The 20000-nt window shown below is 56.9% G+C and overlaps 1 protein-coding gene across 1 annotated transcript in view; it reads left to right on the forward strand.

Annotated features, from left to right (window-relative positions):
• Positions 1-8980: 8980 nt before the first annotated feature.
• The window catches only part of RNF157 (ring finger protein 157), a gene marked incomplete at its 3' end in the record, with an annotated part of 21717 nt that continues 10697 nt past the window's right edge, over positions 8981-20000 (forward strand). Inside the window, 2 exon segments of the mRNA XM_075579605.1 lie at positions 8981-9016; positions 9713-9902. Coding sequence (XP_075435720.1) covers positions 9815-9902 — 88 coding nt within the window.

Genomic DNA, 20000 nt, shown 5'->3' on the forward strand with positions numbered 1-20000 from the left:
AGTTAGCCACCCCTGTGTTGCATGTAAGCGAGAGGCGTGGTCCGTGGCGCGTCACAATGAAAGAACGTGTTTCCCACACTGGGTTTCATTTCCTCACCGGATCAGTCATTTCCCAGGGTCCCCCCTTTCTGTTCCTCTAATTACTCAACGTAAACAGTCACCCCCCCCCCCCCCCCCCGCGCGCCGCCCACATGGCCCTCTCTCTGCCGCAGACAAACCACGCTGCCATTGTTCATTCTGCCACCCCGGGCATTTCCATCACTGATTGAGCCACCTGTGCTGAAGCAGGGATATCCTTAAAACCTGACCTGTTGGTGGCCCTTGAGGACTGGAGTTGGCCGCCCCGGGTCTATCCTGCCTTTTTGCCAGCGCCAGAGGGAGAGAGGACGCGAGATTGAGACTCCCCCCCTGGTCAGACTGGAGACCCCACTGCCCTCAGCCCCGGGGTCAATCTGCTTTTTCGCCCCCCCGCCCCGTCGGATACTTAGTTAACCAGACGAAAAGCCCTATGCCCACATCCCGGCCCCTGCTGTGTGTAGGCGTGTGACTCACTTCCTCTGTCATTGTTTAGATATTGTAATGTTTGTGCAGAGCTCAGCCAAGCTGTATACCGGAAATGTCACACACAGGACCAGTTCAAATGAAACCCTGTCGCAAGAGGTGACAATCTAAAACTCTGGGGGCAGGTTTTGTGTGTGTGTGTGTGTGTGTGTGTGTGTGTGTATGTATGTATATAAGTGTAGCCCTTTTTCTGAACCCTCCCAAAGGAACTACTGGCCACTGTATAACACCTGCAGCTCCAGGAGATCTGAGCCTCCGCTCGCTGGGAGCCTGGGGTAACACTCATACACTTACTTAGCGCAGCGCCTCCACTTACCCAGGATCCCCGTGATGTGAGATTCCCCTGGGCAAGAAACATACAACACCTTATGATAACCAATACCTTTTACTGAGAACGTACACACATATATCAACAATAGAATAACAGGTGTCCCTCTACAGAGGAGACACTAATAACCAAGGCGTCTCACCCAACGCGTCCCCCAACACCAAGCGATCCCACCCAGTGTCCATAGGATCCCCACCCAATGTCCCGCACTCTGGCATAGAGAGGATATGGGTGACTGCGCAGTCACTATTAAGCTAAGGGCCCGTTGGTGCACTTGTGGATGTAAAGTACCTGCCGAGCACTCCAGTACTCGGATCAGCAACTGCTTCACAAAGGATCCGTCGCTCGGTGATTCCGTCTGATCCCAAACGGTTCTTTGCATGAGGACCGCCAAGGGCGATCTCACCCTGGATCTCTGTGGGCCCCGACTTGAGCCCGAACCTCTTCACAGGAACCGCAGCGTCCGCTGTGTCCCTATCTATCACTGGCACTACGTGACACGGTCCCTAACCTAGGGCCTGTCCCTGTAGCACCACAAACTGGGGAGTGAGGACCTGCCTGGGCCCTAAGGGGTTAATAGCCTGCTCCGCTCCCCTAACTCTTCCCACTCCTGACTCTAGCTAACACTAACAGCGCCTGCAGCAAACACACTGCACAGTCACAGTCAACCTGCAGCAACAACACACAGCACACGCTGCTCACACTGTGCCTACTTGTCAGCGCTCACAGCACTACCAGCCGTGACACTGACAAGCCTGCACCCTCACACACCTAAGGGCAGAGTCCCTAACCTAGGGGCTGTCCCTCAGTACTACCCACTACCCTGTTGGGGATTGGGGCCTGCCTGGGACTTGGGGATCCTTACCTGGTGCAGGAGCCACTTGCTCCTTGCACCCTTCCTTCCCCTTCCTGCTCCCAGCTCCAACTGCCTAGCGTGGGCTCAGCGCGCAAAAAGTATCCTTTCTCCTGCAGGGAGATCCTAAGCCCTATTGGCTCCCTGGCATCACGTGGGATGCGCAGAGGCTCCTGGGACTCGTAGTCCCTGCCTAGAGCCTTCCCTGGTAGGCTAGGGTTTCGCTGGCTTTCTGGGCACTGTACTGCGCATGCGCGATCTGTCTGGGGCCTTCCCTGCGCCTGCTTGTCACTGCGCATGCGCGAACTATCGCGCAATGGCGGCGCCCTGTTCCCCGAGCCGCCGGAACCTCGGCAACGCGATCGCGGCCCTAACAACGGGCCGCTCGCGTCCCCGGCAACCGCCCGCATCAGGGAACAGCGCACGGCTCCCTGCAGTAGCCCCCACCCTCGCGTTGTGCCGGGGGTCCGTCGCTGGCTCCGGCGGCACCCGCGATCGCTCGTCACGCTACAGAGAGGGACAAGGAGTGCAAAATAAGACCGGGGCTACATACATATATATATATATATAATCACCACAATTATTAAGGTTATGGTGGGTAAAAAAAGTGACAAAAACCCTCCACTGTAAAGCATAAAGCAACTGTAAATATTCCTGTATGTTCATTTGCATGTCATTTCCCAGAATCCCTTGCTGCAGTGGAAGTGCAGGGTTGCAGACCTGTCTAAGACATGCAAATGAACATACAGTAATATTTACAGTTGCTATATATATATATATATATATATTATATATATATATATATATATATATATAGTTTTTTAAAGCACATATTTCTCTACTGAAATCACTTTTAATTTTATATTATTCAGCAAATACATATATATAACACACAAAAGACTAACACCACGATAGCACTGAAATAAACCTACTTATCAATAAAACACGCAACAAAACAAGGTACAATAGTCAATATAGAAAAATGGATTTAATTAAATGCAGAAGATTCACACTAACATTAAAAACATACAAACACCGATGGCAGCAAATCTCAGTAATTAGCCAGGAAAAAATTGCATTGTAAGTATACAAAACATCTGTAAACAAATGACTGTAAAGCGCCACTAACAGACCAAGATAATAAACCTATCTGTGAACAATAACTAAAACAGTTAAAGAACATTTTTGGCAGAGACGCTTATACCTAGGAATTGCAGCAGTGATTAGTCATTTCCTTATCACAGTATACGGATTTAGCGCTGACTTATCTTTTGTTGTTTGACACATATATATATATATACTAGCTGAGAGCCCCGGCGTTGCCCGGGATGTTTGTGGTGTGGGGGTGGCATTTTGGGTGGGGTGGTCACGCGGCCCATGGCGGTGTGCGGTGGTACTGCTGCTGTGGCTGTACTGATGGTGATTGTATCGGTGTGCTGATTTGGGAGGGTTTGGTGCTGATGTGGGGGTGCGGATGTGGGGGTGCCGATGGGGGAGGTGCGAAGGTGCCAATGTGTGGGTGCTGATGGTGTTGATGGGGGCTGGAATGGCGGGGAGCCGAGAATGCCAGTGTGCTGGGGGGGCATGGGATACCGGTGTGCTGATGTGGTGGTGCTGGGATAGTGTGTGTGTGTGTGTGTATACGTGTGTGTGTGTATACATGTTTGTGTGTGTGTATACATGTTTGTGTGTATACATTGTATGTGTGTGTGTGTGTATACATGTGTGTGTGTGTGTATGTGTACGTGTATGTGTATGTCTACATGTGTGTGTGTGTGTACATTTGTGTGTGTATACAATATGTACAATATACATATTCTAGCACGGACCTATCTCCAGTCGCTCTAGCACAGAACCCCACAGATATTCTAGCACGGACCTATCTCCAGACGCTCTAGCATGGACCTATCTCCAGACGTTCTAGCAAGGACCTATCTCCAGACGTTCTAGCACGGACCTATCTCCAGACGCTCTAGCACGGACCTATCTCCAGACGCTCTAGCACGGACCTATCTCCAGACGCTCTAGCACGGACCTATCTCCAGACGCTCTAGCACGGACCTATCTCCAGACGTTCTAGCACTGACTGTGGCTCCCCCTCTCCTTCCCCCACACTGGTCCCTCCCCTTCTCCCCCCCCAGTTGGTCTCCCCCCCCCTCTCAGTTGGTTTCGGCCCCTCCCCCCCTCTCAGTTGGTCTCGCCCCCCCCCCTCTCAGTTGGTCTCGGCCCCTCCCCCCCTCTCAGTTGGTCTCGCCCCCTCCCCACCCCCCTCTCAGTTGGTCTCGCCCCCTCCCCACCCCCCTCTCAGTTGGTCTAGCCCCCTCCCCACACCCCTCTCAGTTGGTCTCGGCTCCCCCCCCCTCTCAGTTGGTCTCGGCCCCTCCCCCCCTCTCAGTTGGTCTCGGCTCCCCCCCCCTCTCAGTTGGTCTCGGCCCCTCCCCCCCTCTCAGTTGGTCTCGCCCCCTCCCCACCCCCCCCCCCTCAGTTGGTCTCGCCCCCTCCCCACCCCCCCCCTCAATTGGTCTCGCCCCCTCCCCACCCCCCCCTCAGTTGGTCTCGCCCCCACCCCACCCAGTTGGTCTCGCCCCCTCCCCACCCCACCCAGTTGGTCTCGCCCCCTCCCCACCCCTCCCTCAGTTGGTCTCGCCCCCCCTCTCAGTTGATCTCACCCCCCCCTCTCAGTTGGCCTCGCCCCCCTCCTCAGTTGGTCTCGCCCCCCCCCCTCAGTTGGTCTCGCCCCCCCCTCAGTTGGTCTCGCCCCCCCCCCTCAGTTGGTCTCGCCCCCCCCTCAGTTGGTCTGGCCCCCCCCCTCAGTTGGTCTCGCCCCCCCCTCAGTTGGTCTCGCCCCCCCCCCTCAGTTGGTCTCGCCCCCCCCTCAGTTGGTCTCGCCCCCCCCCTCAGTTGGTTTCGCCCCCCCCCTCAGTTGGTCTCGCCCCCCCCCTCAGTTTGTCTCGCCCCCCCCTCAGTTGGTCTCGCCCCCTCCCCACCTCCCTCTCAGTTGGTCCCGCCCCCTCCCCACCCCCCTCTCAGTTGGTCTCGCCCCCTCCCCACCCCCCCTCAGGGTCTCGCCCCCTCCCCACCCCCCCTGAGTTGGTCTCGCCCCCTCCCCACCCCCCCGAGTTGGTCTCGCCCCCTCCCCACCCCCCCCCTCAGTTGGTCTCGCCCCCTCCCCACCCCCCCCTCAGTTGGTCTCGCTCCCTCCCCACCCCCCCTCAGTTGGTCTCGCCCCCTCCCCACCCCCCCCTCAGTTGGTCTCGCTCCCTCCCCCCCCCCCCCTCAGTTGGTCTCGCCCCCTCCCCACCCCCCCCTCAGTTGGTCTCGCCCCCTCCCCACCCCACCTTCCTCAGTTGGTCTCGCCCCGTCCCCACCCCCCCTCAGTTGGTCTCGCCCCCTCCCCACCCCCCCCTCAGTTGGTCTCGCCCCCTCCCCACCCCACCTTCCTCAGTTGGTCTCGCACCCTCCCCACCCCCCTCAGTTGGTCTCGCCCCCTCCCCACCCCCCCTCAGTTGGTCTCGCCCCCTCCCCACCCCACCTTCCTCAGTTGGTCTCGCCCCCACCCCACCCCCCTCAGTTGGTCTCGCCCCCTCCCCACCCCACTCAGTTGGTCTCGCCCCTCTCCCCCCCTCTCAGTTGGTCTCGCCCCTCTCCCCCCTCTCAGTTGGTCTCGCCCCTCTCCCCCCCTCTCAGTTGGTCTCGCCCCCCCTCTCAGTTGGTCTCGCCCCCCCCTCAGTTGGTCTCGCCCCCCCCCTCAGTTGGTCTCGCCCCACCTCCCTCAGTTGGTCTCGCCCCCTCCCCACCCCACCTCCCTCAGTTGGTCTCGCCCCCCACCCCACCCCCCTCAGTTGGTCTCGCCCCCCCACCCCACCCCCCTCAGTTGGTCTCGCCCCCTCCCCACCCCACCTCCCTCAGTTGGTCTCGCCCCTCTCCCCCCCCTCTCAGTTGGTCTCGCCCCCCCCTCAGTTGGTCTCGCCCCCCCCCTCAGTTGGTCTCGCCCCCTCCCCACCCCACCTCCCTCAGTTTGTCTCGCCCCCTACCCACCCCACCTCCCTCAGTTGGTCTCACCCCCTCCCCACCCCACCCAGTTGGTCTCGCCCCTCTCCCCCCCTCTCAGTTGGTCTCGCCCCTCTCCCCCTCTCAGTTGATCTCGCCCCTCTCCCCCCCTCTCAGTTGGTCTCGCCCCTCTCCCCCTTCAGTTGGTCTCGCCCCTCTCCCCCCCTCTCAGTTAGTCTCGCCCCCCCCTCTCAGTTGGTCTCGCCCCCCCCTCAGTTGGTCTCGCCCCTCCCCTCAGTTGGTCTCGCCCCACCTCCCTCAGTTGGTCTCGCCCCCTCCCCACCCCACCTCCCTCAGTTGGTCTCGCCCCCCTCCCCACCCCACCCCCCTCAGTTGGTTTCGCCCCCTCCCCATCCCACCTCCCTCAGTTGGTCTCGCCCCTCTCCCCCCCCCTCTCAGTTGGTCTCGCCCCCCCCCCCTCAGTTGGTCTCGCCCCCCCCCTCAGTTGGTCTCGCCCCCCCCCTCAGTTGGTCTCGCCCCCCCCCTCAGTTGGTCTCGCCCCCTCCCCACCCCACTTCCCTCAGTTTGTCTCGCCCCCTACCCACCCCACCTCCCTCAGTTGGTCTCGCCCCCTCCCCCCCCCCTCAGTTGGTCTCGCCCCCCCCCCCTCAGTTGGTCTCGCCCCCCCCCCCTCAGTTGGTCTCGCCTCTCCCCCCCTCAGTTGGTCTCGCCCCCCCCCCCTCAGTTGGTCTCGCCCCCCCCCCTCAGTTGGTCTCGCCCCCCCCCCCCTCAGTTGGTCTCGCCCCCCCCCCCTCAGTTGGTCTCGCCCCCCCCCCTCAGTTGGTCTCGCCCCCCCCCCCTCAGTTGGTCTCGCCCCCCCCCCCTCAGTTGGTCTCGCCCCCCCCCTCCTCAGTTGGTCTCGCCCCCCCCCCCTCAGTTGGTCTCGCCCCCCCCCCCTCAGTTGGTCTCGCCCCCCCCCCCCTCAGTTGGTCTCGCCCCCCCCCTCCCTCAGTTGGTCTCGCCCCCCCCCCCCCTCAGTTGGTCTCGCCCCCCCCCCTCAGTTGGTCTCGCCCCCCCCCCCCTCAGTTGGTCTCGCCCCCCCCCCCCCTCAGTTGGTCTCGCCCCCCCCCCCTCAGTTGGTCTCGCCCCCCCCCCCCCTCAGTTGGTCTCGCCCCCCCCCCCTCAGTTGGTCTCGCCCCCCCCCCCTCAGTTGGTCTCGCCCCCCCCCCCCTCAGTTGGTCTCGCCCCCCCCCCCTCAGTTGGTCTCGCCCCCCCCCCCCTCAGTTGGTCTCGCCCCCCCCCCCCCTCAGTTGGTCTCGCCCCCCCCCCCCTCAGTTGGTCTCGCCCCCCCGCCCCCCCCCCCCCTCAGTTGGTCTCGCCCCCCCCCCCCCTCAGTTGGTCTCGCCCCCCCCCCCTCAGTTGGTCTCGCCCCCCCCCCCTCAGTTGGTCTCGCCCCCCCCCCCCCTCAGTTGGTCTCGCCCCCCCCCCCCCCTCAGTTGGTCTCGCCCCCCCCCCCCTCAGTTGGTCTCGCCCCCCCCCTCCCTCAGTTGGTCTCGCCCCCCCCCCCCTCAGTTGGTCTCGCCCCCCCCCCTCAGTTGGTCTCGCCCCCCCCCCCCTCAGTTGGTCTCGCCCCCCCCCCCCTCAGTTGGTCTCGCCCCCCCCCCCCCTCAGTTGGTCTCGCCCCCCCCCCCCCCTCAGTTGGTCTCGCCCCCCCCCCCTCAGTTGGTCTCGCCCCCCCCCCCTCAGTTGGTCTCGCCCCCCCCCCCCCTCAGTTGGTCTCGCCCCCCCCCCTCAGTTGGTCTCGCCCCCCCCCCCCTCAGTTGGTCTCGCCCCCCCCCCCCCCTCAGTTGGTCTCGCCCCCCCCCCCCCTCAGTTGGTCTCGCCCCCCGCCCCCCCCCCCCTCAGTTGGTCTCGCCCCCCCCCCCCCCTCAGTTGGTCTCGCCCCCCCCCCCCCTCAGTTGGTCTCGCCCCCCCCCCCTCAGTTGGTCTCGCCCCCCCCCCCCCCCTCAGTTGGTCTCGCCCCCCCCCCCCCTCAGTTGGTCTCGCCCCCCCCCCCCCTCAGTTGGTCTCGCCCCCCCCCCCCCCCCCCTCAGTTGGTCTCGCCCCCCCCCCCCTCAGTTGGTCTCGCCCCCCCCCCCCCCCTCAGTTGGTCTCGCCCCCCCCCCCCCTCAGTTGGTCTCGCCCCCCCCCCCCCCCTCAGTTGGTCTCGCCCCCCCCCCCCCCTCAGTTGGTCTCGCCCCCCCCCCCTCAGTTGGTCTCGCCCCCCCCCCCCCCCCCCTCAGTTGGTCTCGCCCCCCCCCCCCCTCAGTTGGTCTCGCCCCCCCCCCCCCCCCCTCAGTTGGTCTCGCCCCCCCCCCCTCAGTTGGTCTCGCCCCCCCCCCCCCCTCAGTTGGTCTCGCCCCCCCCCCCCCCCCTCAGTTGGTCTCGCCCCCCCCCCCCTCAGTTGGTCTCGCCCCCCCCCCCCCCTCAGTTGGTCTCGCCCCCCCCCCCCCCCTCAGTTGGTCTCGCCCCCCCCCCCCCCTCAGTTGGTCTCGCCCCCCCCCCCCCTCAGTTGGTCTCGCCCCCCCCCCCCCCCTCAGTTGGTCTCGCCCCCCCCCCCCCCTCAGTTGGTCTCGCCCCCCCCCCCCCTCAGTTGGTCTCGCCCCCCCCCCCCTCAGTTGGTCTCGCCCCCCCCCCCCCTCAGTTGGTCTCGCCCCCCCCCCCCCTCAGTTGGTCTCGCCCCCCCCCCCCCCCTCAGTTGGTCTCGCCCCCCCCCCCCCTCAGTTGGTCTCGCCCCCCCCCCCCCCTCAGTTGGTCTCGCCCCCCCCCCCCCTCAGTTGGTCTCGCCCCCCCCCCCCCCCTCAGTTGGTCTCGCCCCCCCCCCCCCCCCTCAGTTGGTCTCGCCCCCCCCCCCCCCCTCAGTTGGTCTCGCCCCCCCCCCCCCCCTCAGTTGGTCTCGCCCCCCCCCCCCCCTCAGTTGGTCTCGCCCCCCCCCCCCCCTCAGTTGGTCTCGCCCCTCTCCCCCCCCTCAGTTGGTCTCGCCCCTCTCCCCCCCCTCAGTTGGTCTCGCCCCTCTCCCCCCTCTCAGTTGGTCTCGCCCCTCTCCCCCCTCTCAGTTGGTCTCGCCCCTCTCCCCCACCCCTCTCAGTGGTTCCTGTGTGAAGGGAGGTGGTTGTCATGGTGACGGTAGCCCCGCCCTGTCCCTGCGCACTATTGGCGCGCGGGCTGCGGAAGGGGGCGGAGTCTGCAGCGCTTTGGTGACGTCACGTCCGTACTGCTGCTGCTGCAGGAGGGAGCCGGTAACGGTGCCCGCAGACCCGGCCCGGGGGGAGGGGCAGAGAGGGGACTGGGGGGAGGGGCAGAGAGGGGACTGGGGGGAGGGGCAGAGAGGGGACGGATCCCAGAGTAGGGCGGGGGTGCAGGTGACAGTATAGGGGTGACAGGTGCAGGTGACAGTATAGGGGTGACAGGTGCAGGTGACAGTATAGGGGTGACAGGTGCAGGTGGCAAGTTCAGGTGACAGTATAGAAGTTACAGTGTAGGGGTTGCAGGTGACAGTATATGGGAGGCAGGTGCTGGTGACAGTATGGGGTGACAGGTGCAGGTGACATGTGCAGGTGACAGTATAGGTGTGACAGGTGCAGGTGACAGTATAGGGGTAATGTTGAAAAATAGGGGAGCGCTATCAATTTAAATATAAACTATAGACAGTATAGGGGTGGCAGGTTCAGGTGACAGTATAGGGGTGCTAGTTCAGGTGACTATAGAGTTTATATTTAAGTTGATAGCGCTCCCCTATTTATCTACATTATCTATCAGAACCCAGAGGTCGTTGTTTTTTGGGGGTTAGAGCTGCATTACTATTAGAATTATTGTTAGATTTAGATAGAAGTGCCGGGTTTTATTCTCTCATACTAGACTGTTTAGGGGTGACAGTATAGGGGTGGCAGGTGCAGGTGACAGGTTCAAAGTCAAGAGGTGACGTGATCTTTTTGGGTCAGTGGGTGACAGGTGGTGCAGCAGTGACAGGTCTGTCGGGATGGCAGGTCACCGTTAGGGGTGTCGGGACGCGATTGGTGGTGAGGGGAGCCTTTCCCCGCAGGATGGGGGCGCTCATGAGCCGGCAGCATGCGGGGGTGGAGGAGGTGGATATCCCATCCAATTCCGTCTACAGATACCCACCCAAGTCTGGTGAGTGCCCAGGGAAGGGGTCGTCGTATACCGTGCCACTCACTCCGGAGTGCGATGCTCTGTGTGTGTGTGACTCTGTGCCATGCTGTGTGTGACTCTGTGCCATGCTGTGTGTGTGTCTGTGCCATGCTGTGTGTGACTCTGTGCCATGCTGTGTGTGACTCTGTGCCATGCTGTGTGTGTGTCTGTGCCATGCTGTGTGTGACTCTGTGCCATGCTGTGTGTGACTCTGTGCCATGCTGTGTGTGTGTCTGTGCCATGCTGTGTGTGACTCTGTGCCATGCTGTGTGTGACTCTGTGCCATGCTGTGTGTGACTCTGTGCCATGCTGTGTGTGTGTCTGTGCCATGCTGTGTGTGTGTGACTGTGCGATGCTGTGTGTGTGTGACTCTGTGCCATGCTGTGTGTGTGTCTGTGCCATGCTGTGTGTGTGTGACTGTGCGATGCTGTGTGTGTGTGACTCTGTGCCATGCTGTGTGTGTGTGACTGTGCGATGCTGTGTGTGTGTGACAACAATAAAAAATAGGTGATAGTGCGCAGCTAATATCTAGTAAACAACAAATAGTGAACAGTGCACCGTGATAATTAAACAATATTGTAAACCTTATAGGTGGATCTGACACTAAACGTGGGTCTGCAGCCTTTCTTGGGGGTGGCTCGACACCCCAGGAACTAGACAAAAGACAAAAGAACACGGCGCACAACGCACATAGTGTAGTAAAGTATTAAAAAGTGACTTTATGGTTAAAAGTAAATAGTTCTGCGTACATCAAGATAAATTACACAAGCAGTTGGTATATAGGTTTACCACACCAGGAGATGACCATGAGCGACACCCTTGGATGAATCTCAGCAGGGGATGGATCTGCAGTCGTCTCGTCTGCTCTTTACAGTACTCTCCGTCTTGGGGTGGTAGGTGGATAAGTCCCAGATGGAAAAAAAACCCAGAGCACACGGCTCACGAGCGGGTAAAGAAGCCGCAGGAGTCAATGTCCATAGGGTTAGCACGCCGTTTGCCGCCACTCCTCGTCGGGCGCTCGGCGATGACGTCACGAGTCGCTCCTTGACTTCCGCAAAGCTTCTCCTGGAGCGCACAGCGTGCGTGTCGTTCTGGATGTTCCCAGCAGCGGGGAGTAGTGTAGCGCTATGGAAGCAGCTTACTGACAGTGCTCAAAACCACATATAAAAGGGGGGAAAATGAGCATAGACACCTCTCTCTTCCCCATAGGTGTCTATGCTCATTTTCCCCCCTTTTATATGTGGTTTTGAGCACTGTCAGTAAGCTGCTTCCATAGCGCTACACTACTCCCCGCTGCTGGGAACATCCAGAACGACACGCACGCTGTGCGTTCCAGGAGAAGCTTTGCGGAAGTCAAGGAGCGACTCGTGACGTCATCGCCGAGCGCCCGACGAGGAGTGGCGGCAAACGGCGTGCTAACCCAATGGACATTGATTCCTGCGGCTTCTTTACCCGCTCGTGAGCCGTGTGCTCTGGGGTTTTTTTCCATCTGGGACTTATCCACCTACCACCCCAAGACGGAGAGTACTGTAAAGAGCAGACGAGACGACTGCAGATACATCCCATGCTGAGATTCATCCAAGGGTGTCGCTCATGGTCATCTCCTGGTGTGGTAAACCTATATACCAACTGCTTGTGTAATTTATCTTGATGTACGCAGAACTATTTACTTTTAACCATAAAGTCACTTTTTAATACTTTACTACACTATGTGCGTTGTGCGCCCTGTTCTTTTGTCTTTTGTGTGTGTGTGACTCTGCCATTCTGTGTGTGTGAGTGTGCCATGCTGTGTGTGTGTGTGCCATGCTGTGTGTGTGTGTGACTGTGCCATGCTGTGTGTGTGTGACTGTGCCATGCTGTGTGTGTGTGACTGTGCCATGCTGTGTGTGTGTGACTGTGCCATGCTGTGTGTGTGTGACTGTGCCATGCTGTGTGTGTGTGACTGTGCCATGCTGTGTGTGTGTGACTGTGCCATGCTGTGTGTGTGTGACTGTGCCATGCTGTGTGTGTGTGTGTGTGTGTGTGTCTCTCTGTGCCATGCTGTGTGTGTGTGACTCTGTGCCATGCTGTGTGTGTGTGTGTCTCTCTGTGCCATGCTGTGTGTGACTTTCTGTGCCATGCTGTGTGTCTGAATGTTTGTGCCATGCTGTGTGTGTGTGTGTGTGTGTGTGTGTGTGACTCTGTGCCATGCTGTGTGTGTGACTCTCTGTTCCATGCTGTGTGTGTGTGACTGTGCCATGCTGTGTGTGTGTGACTGTGCCATGCTGTGTGTGTGTGTGTGACTGTGCCATGCTGTGTGTGTGACTGTGCCATGCTGTGTGTGTGACTGTGCCATGCTGTGTGTGTGACTGTGCCATGCTGTGTGTGTGTGTGACTGTGCCATGCTGTGTGTGTGACTGTGCCATGCTGTGTGTGTGACTGTGCCATGCTGTGTGTGTGACTGTGCCATGCTGTGTGTGTGTCTCTCTCTGTGCCATGCTGTGTGTGTGTGACTACCATGCTGTGTGTGTGTGTGTGACTGTGCCATGCTGTGTGTGTGTGTGTGTGTGACTGTGCCATGCTGTGTGTGTGTGTGTGTGTGACTGTGCCATGCTGTGTGTGTGACTGTGCCATGCTGTGTGTGTGACTGTGCCATGCTGTGTGTGTCTCTCTCTCTGTGCCATGCTGTGTGTGTGACGCTCTGTACATCTCTACTCACAAGTTCACAATGCAATTCTTGATTTATTATGACAGCCAAGAACAGAGGAAGAACTGCGTTTCAGGTCCTGATTAAAAGTCCATATGGGACCTGACACATTGTTCCTCCGTGGTTCTTGGCTGCCACATTAAATGGAGAATTGCATTATGAACTTGTGAGTAGAGACGTACTTTGTATCTCTGTCCCAGAGGAGACCTGCACTGTGTGTCTCTGTCCTAGAGGAGACCTGCCCTGTGTATCTCTGTCCTAGAGGAGACCTGCACTGTGTGTCTCTGTCCTAGAGGAGACCTGCACTGTGTGTCTCTGTCCTAGAGGAGACCTGCACTGTGTATCTCTGTCCTAGAGGAGACCTGCACTGTGTATCTCTGTCCTAGAGGAGACCTGCACTGTGTATCTCTGTCCTAGAGGAGACCTGCACTGTGTATCTCTGTACTAGAGGAGACCTGCACTGTGTATCTCTGTCCCAGAGGAGACCGGCACTGTGTATCTCTGTCCTAGAGGAGACCTGCACTGTGTATCTCTGTCCCAGAGGAGACCTGCACTGTGTATCTCTGTCCTAGAGGAGACCTGCACTGTGTATCTCTGTCCTAGAGGAGACCTGCACTGTGTATCTCTGTCCCAGAGGAGACCTGCACTGTGTATCTCTGTCCTAGAGGAGACCTGCACTTTGTATCTCTGTCCTAGAGGAGACCTGCACTGTGTATCTCTGTCCCGGAGGAGACCTGCACTTTGTACCTCTGTCCTAGAGGAGACCTGCACTGTGTATCTCTGTCCTAGAGGAGACCTGCACTTTGTATCTCTGTCCTAGAGGAGACCGGCACTTTGTATCTCTGTCCCAGAGGAGACCTGCACTGTGTATCTCTGTCCTAGAGGAGACCTGCACTGTGTATCTCTGTCCCAGAGGAGACCTGCACTGTGTATCTCTGTCCCAGAGGAGACCGGCACTGTGTATCTCTGTCCCAGAGGAGACCTGCACTGTGTATCTCTGTCCCAGAGGAGACCGGCACTTTGTATCTCTGTCCTAGAGGAGACCGGCACTTTGTATCTCTGTCCTAGAGGAGACCTGCACTGTGTATCTCTGTCCTAGAGGAGACCTGCCCTGTGTATCTCTGTCCCAGAGGAGACCTGCACTGTGTATCTCTGTCCTAGAGGAGACCTGCACTGTGTATCTCTGTCCTAGAGGAGACCGGCACTTTGTATCTCTGTCCTAGAGGAGACCTGCACTGTGTATCTCTGTCCTAGAGGAGACCGGCACTGTGTATCTCTGTCCTAGAGGAGACCGGCACTTTGTATCTCTGTCCTAGAGGAGACCGGCACTTTGTATCTCTGTCCTAGAGGAGATCTGCACTGTGTATCTCTGTCCTAGAGGAGACCTTCACTGTGTATCTCTGTCCTAGAGGAGACCGGCACTTTGTATCTGTCCTAGAGGAGACCTGCACTGTGTATCTCTGTCCTGGAGGAGACCGGCACTTTGTATCTCTGTCCTAGAGGAGACCTGCACTGTGTATCTCTGTCCTAGAGGAGACCTGCACTGTGTATCTCTGTCCCAGAGGAGACCTGCACTTTGTATCTCTGTCCTAGAGGAGACCTGCACTTTGTATCTCTGTCCTAGAGGAGACCTGCACTGTGTGTCTCTGTCCTAGAGGAGACCTGCCCTGTGTATCTCTGTCCTAGAGGAGACCTGCACTGTGTGTCTCTGTCCTAGAGGAGACCTGCCCTGTGTATCTCTGTCCTAGAGGAGACCTGCCCTGTGTATCTCTGTCCTAGAGGAGACCTGCACTTTGTATCTCTGTCCTAGAGGAGACCTGCCCTGTGTATCTCTGTCCTAGAGGAGACCTGCACTGTGTAGCTCTGTCCCAGAGGAGACCTGCACTTTGAAGAATGTGTTTGTCTGTGTTGTGTTGGCTGCACAAGCCGTATTCTCCTCTCCTGAGGCTGTTTCCCCGCACTTTGGAACTGTGACTCTCTGTGCCACGCAGGGCCAGGTCTGCAATGTCTGTGCCACGCAGGGCCGTGTCTGCAATGTCTGTGCTACGCAGGGCCGTGTCTGCGGTGCCTGTCCCACGCAGGGCCGTGTCTGCGGTGCCTGTGCCACGCAGGGCCGTGTCTGCGGTGCCTGTGCCACGCAGGGCCGCGTCTGCGGTGCCTGTGCCACGCAGGGCCGCGTCTGCGGTGCCTGTGCCACGCAGGGCCGCGTCTGCGGTGCCTGTGCCACGCAGGGCCGCGTCTGCGGTGCCTGTGCCACGCAGGGCCGCGTCTGCGGTGCCTGTGCCACGCAGGGCCGCGTCTGCGGTGCCTGTGCCACGCAGGGCCGCGTCTGCAGTGCCTGTGCCACGCAGGGCCGCGTCTGCAGTGCCTGTGCCACGCAGGGCCGCGTCTGCAGTGCCTGTGCCACGCAGGGCCGCGTCTGCAGTGCCTGTGCCACGCAGGGCCGCGTCTGCAGTGCCTGTGCCACGCAGGGCCGCGTCTGCAGTGCCTGTGCCACGCAGGGCCGCGTCTGCAGTGCCTGTGCCACGCAGGGCCGCGTCTGCAGTGCCTGTGCCACGCAGGGTCGCGTCTGCAGTGCCTGTGCCACGCAGGGCCGCGTCTGCAGTGCCTGTGCCACGCAGGGCCGCGTCTGCAGTGCCTGTGCCACGCAGGGCCGCGTCTGCAGTGCCTGTGCCACGCAGGGCCGCGTCTGCAGTGCCTGTGCCACGCAGGGCCGCGTCTGCAGTGCCTGTGCCACGCAGGGCCGCGTCTGCAGTGCCTGTGCCACGCAGGGCCGCGTCTGCAGTGCCTGTGCCACGCAGGGCCGCGTCTGCAGTGCCTGTGCCACGCAGGGCCGCGTCTGCAGTGCCTGTGCCACGCAGGGCCGCGTCTGCAGTGCCTGTGCCACGCAGGGCCGCGTCTGCAGTGCCTGTGCCACGCAGGGCCGCGTCTGCAGTGCCTGTGCCACGCAGGGCCGTGTCTGCAGTGCCTGTGCCATGCTTCTAGGCAACAGCACACGTTGTGCCAGACATAACCCACTGTGCTAGCTTATACCACGCAGTGTCACACACACACGGGCATCCCTGATATCGCTGGAGTACTATTAAATAAAAACGTATTTTGGGCACACAGGTTTGTAAACGCAGAATTGAGTCCCCAGACCTCAGGACACATCACACCCCGCTCTGAGATACTCATTTATCGCTGAACCCAACACCAGACGGGTTCTGGGCTGCACACACATTTTTGTCACCGTCGTGGGAACCCCAAAATATCGTCTCTTCCAAGTTGCAGGTGTATATACTTTTATTAACGCTTCGTGTGCACTTTAAGACCGTCCGTTGACAGTGAATTGTTTTGGGGGCTGCTTTCCGTCTGATGATTGGAAATTTTTCAGCGCTGCCCCATCCCAAAATAAGAACGTCCTCGTTTAGGGTCAGCAGAAAATCGCGGCCAAGATCTGGGAAAAGAAAGCGGCATTTTGTGATTGCTAACGGCTCAATAAAATGCACTGAAAGGGGGTTACCCAGCCTGAGAGCAGAGTCATTGTGAGCAACCCCCCCACATAATATTGATTTAAAAAACAAAGTAAAAAAGTGTGGAATTTTACCAAAATTGCAAGGTTTGAGCCCGATACTGAAGTCAAATGTGAAGGTGGAGAAAGGCTATCAAGGGGGGAAAGATTTTATTGAACAATTATACTTCCTTTTAAAAATCATGTCTGTGTGTGTGTGTGTGTGTGTGTCTGTGTGTGTGTGTGTGTGTCTGTGTGTGTCTGTGTGTGTCTGTGTGTGTCTGTGTGTGTCTGTGTGTGTCTGTGTGTGTCTGTGTGTGTCTGTGTGTGTCTGTTTGTCACACGCTGGTACTGTGCAGCTTCCCCCCTCAGCATGCTTTGATCACAATGGTCTATGGGATGGATGGGGGGAGGCAGCAGATTCTGACTGCATCAGCTCACCGCATCAGCCCTGCAGCTCAGCGCACGGAGCGGGAGGAGGCTGCAGCGCTGCTGTCATTTACTCAGTGTCCTCTGTCCAAAGGCAGCTGCTCCGGGTTATCCCTGGGACAGGCTCACACAGTCCTGGGTTTATAATCTAATGTAGTTTTTTTTTTTAAATTATATTAAAAAAAATGTTTTTATAAAGATATCAATACAAAAGCAACAAATGCATTTAAAATAGATCATTTTACATCTTATTTACACTGTATACAGAAAATGTTTACACGCTTAGGCACGCTATATAGTGCCGTGTGCGGATTTTTAGTTGGCTGACGTTAGTCAGCCTTTCTATAGAAGGGCCGCGCGCGCGCACGGCAGGGAGAGGGGCGCCGACAGGCAGCGGCGAAGATGAGGAAATTCATATTTTCCCGCCGCTGCCTGCGCTCAAATGTATGTGTGTATGCATGTATCCGTGGATGTGTGTGAGCGTGTGTGCGCGTGCGCGCGTGTGTGTGTATAATTGCATAATTGCAGAAGTTAAAAAAAAAATTAATAAATATTTATTTTTTCTTTAAAAAAATCTATCTAGGACTTACATTCACTCACACATACTCACACATATACTCACACATATACTCACACATATACTCACACATACATACACATACACACACATATACTCACACATACTCACACATATACTCACACATATACTCACACATATACTCACACATACATACACATACACACACATATACTCACACATGTACTCACACATACACACACATATACTCACACATACATACACATACACACACATACTCACACATACATACACATACACACACATATACTCACACATACATACATATACTCACACATACATACACATACACACACATATACATTAACTGCAGCTCCCGGCACTATATACAGGAAAAGCATGTGGCACGTGTACGCGCGTTCGCATAGGAACGCACGGCCACATCCTGTATATAACAGCCCTTATATCTGAACACTCGCCCATCTTCTCTCCCAGGACTTTATATCCCACCTCTCCCCCTCCCCCTGCTTTATCTGCTCTATAACCTGTTTCCCTGCGCAGGTTACAGGGGCCAGAACGCGCTCTGCGGAGAGAAGACTGCGTGTGATCCACAACCTGTACATAACCAGCCCATTAATTATCACCCCTGTGCTCCCGCTGTGGCCCTGCAAGTGATCCCCAAACACTCCGTACACTATATCACAATAGTTTTGACCCTTTAAATCTGGCATCCGTAATGAGACGGCCATGCCTTCCCACATCTCCACTGCATAGGGACTCTCCAGGAAGAGGTGCTCCACCGTCTCCCAAGATCCCAGCACAGGAACCTCGGGGGCAGTTCCTATGTTTTTATATTTTAAATTTGCTCTTGCGTAAAGACGCCCGTGGAAAGTCAACCAGATGGTATCCTGAATCCTAAGAGGGATTCTCGGGTCTAATATATTCTGTAAGGCCTCTTTCTGGTCCTCTATATCGCAGTGTTTTAGATCTAATTGTGTGACACATATTTTGCTCAATACTACCCAGTACAATTTTTTCCCAGGAACAGAAGTAATTTCCAAAGCAGTTATTTTACATCTATTTAAGAATTTGTACATAATCCTCATATATTCTGGCATATATACATCTTTTACAATAATTCTTTTAACATGTTAGCCATTTTTGAAGGGGAGACACCCACTTCCTAAAATATATACGCCAAAACTGGTCATCTCTGTTGAGAAAATTCTGCAAATTAAAACATACAAAAATGAGAGAGAGGAAAAAAAATAATACAGGGTTCACCATTCCCAAACCGCCCTTCCCTCTCGGAAAATAAGTAACGTCTCGCTTAACACGTTCAAACGATTTCCCCAGAGCAATTGGAAAAAAAGGCTATATAAAGTAACAGTAATTTCCGCAGGGGGAGGAAATACAAAACGTAAATAGACAAAAATAGGTATCAATAAAACCTTAATCATTTTAATTAAAAGATCATTTCCACTTCTTCCGCCGTTCTACCCTTTACCTTACAGATGTTCAGCTCTCACATATGTGTATCCTGGAGTATTTGGCTTGTGAAATCTCTAAACATCACTTAAATTAGCTCGTTTACACATCATTTAGGAACACTTCCAATACATCTGTTCCACTGCCACGGTCTAGATTTGAGGTCACACAATTAAAATCACCCCCTAGAACGAGACATTTGGATGTAAATAAAAATAGGTTTAACCAAACAAATCCTCTTGTTTTTTCGTTTGGTAGCCGTACACATTATTAATTAATATGTGCTTGACATTCTGGAATGATACATCTAGAATAAGACATCGGTCCGGGCTCAGGTCAATCACTTTTTCACACTGGGAGACATATCCCTTAAATAGAAAACCCCACCCCATCACACAGGTCTGGGCAGTAGGACCAAAGAGATGCACTGATTGAGCCACGTGTGCTGAAGCAGGGATATCCTGAAAACCTGATCTGCTAGTAGGTAGTCCTTGAGCACTGGAGTTGGCCAGCTTAGCAATGTCATACCATAATAAGAATATTATTTTACATATAACCGTGTCCACAAGCAAAATCGGGCCCTCACTTGTCCGGGGGCACAGGGAGATGCCAAGATCAGGTAGCCAGGGGGCAAGGCCTCCCCTTTCACCACTTAGTGGCCAGCAGTGGCATATTCGGCTAGCCCCTGTTGCAGGGAAGGGGTTAATGCAGCGCTGTGCTACTGAGTGCTGTCATTGGCTTATGAGGTAACCCAACCCCTGTAGTGCTCTCGAGCGGGAGGGGGGGCAGGCCACGGCCCGTGGACCAGTTTTCCCTTTGCTGCCGGGCTTTTATGCACGCCGCTCGTGGGAACGCGCATGGCCGCCCTCCCCCCTACGCACGTGAAAGGGTCTGCGCTGCCGGGGCAGCTACCTGTCCTGTTTAATAATGCATGGGCCTCAGAGAGCGGCAGGCATAAATAATAGATGGCAGAGGCTTCGGAAAGAACACCCCTCCCCAGTGTTGTATGGGGGGGGGGGGGGAGAAATGTTCCTCTGCTCGGGGTGGGAGAAGCTGCTGGAAAATGTTTTTTGTTTAGAGGTAACAAGGGCCTCAGTTGGGACAGTTCCCTGCACCTGGATGTCTTCTTTCTACCCCCTTTGTATCTAAAGCCCTCTCCCGCCTTAACCCTTTCTCACTGGCTGCCCCACACCTCGGGAATTCCCTTCCCCTCAGTACCCGACTAGCACCCTCTCTATGCATCTTTAAGACTCACCTTAAGACACACTTGCTTAAAGAAGCATATGAATAGCACTGTGGCTAATACTATACACCTGATACATAAAGCTTGGCCCCCTGCAGACGCACTTACCAGTACGCCCTCCTACTGTCTCTGTACGTTCTCCCCACCAATTAGACTGTAAGCTCCTCGGGGCAGGGACTCCTCTTCCTTAATGTTACTTTTAT

The sequence above is a fragment of the Ascaphus truei genome, chromosome 22, assembly GCF_040206685.1.
Source record: "Ascaphus truei isolate aAscTru1 chromosome 22, aAscTru1.hap1, whole genome shotgun sequence".
Taxonomy (NCBI): Eukaryota; Metazoa; Chordata; class Amphibia; order Anura; family Ascaphidae; genus Ascaphus; species Ascaphus truei.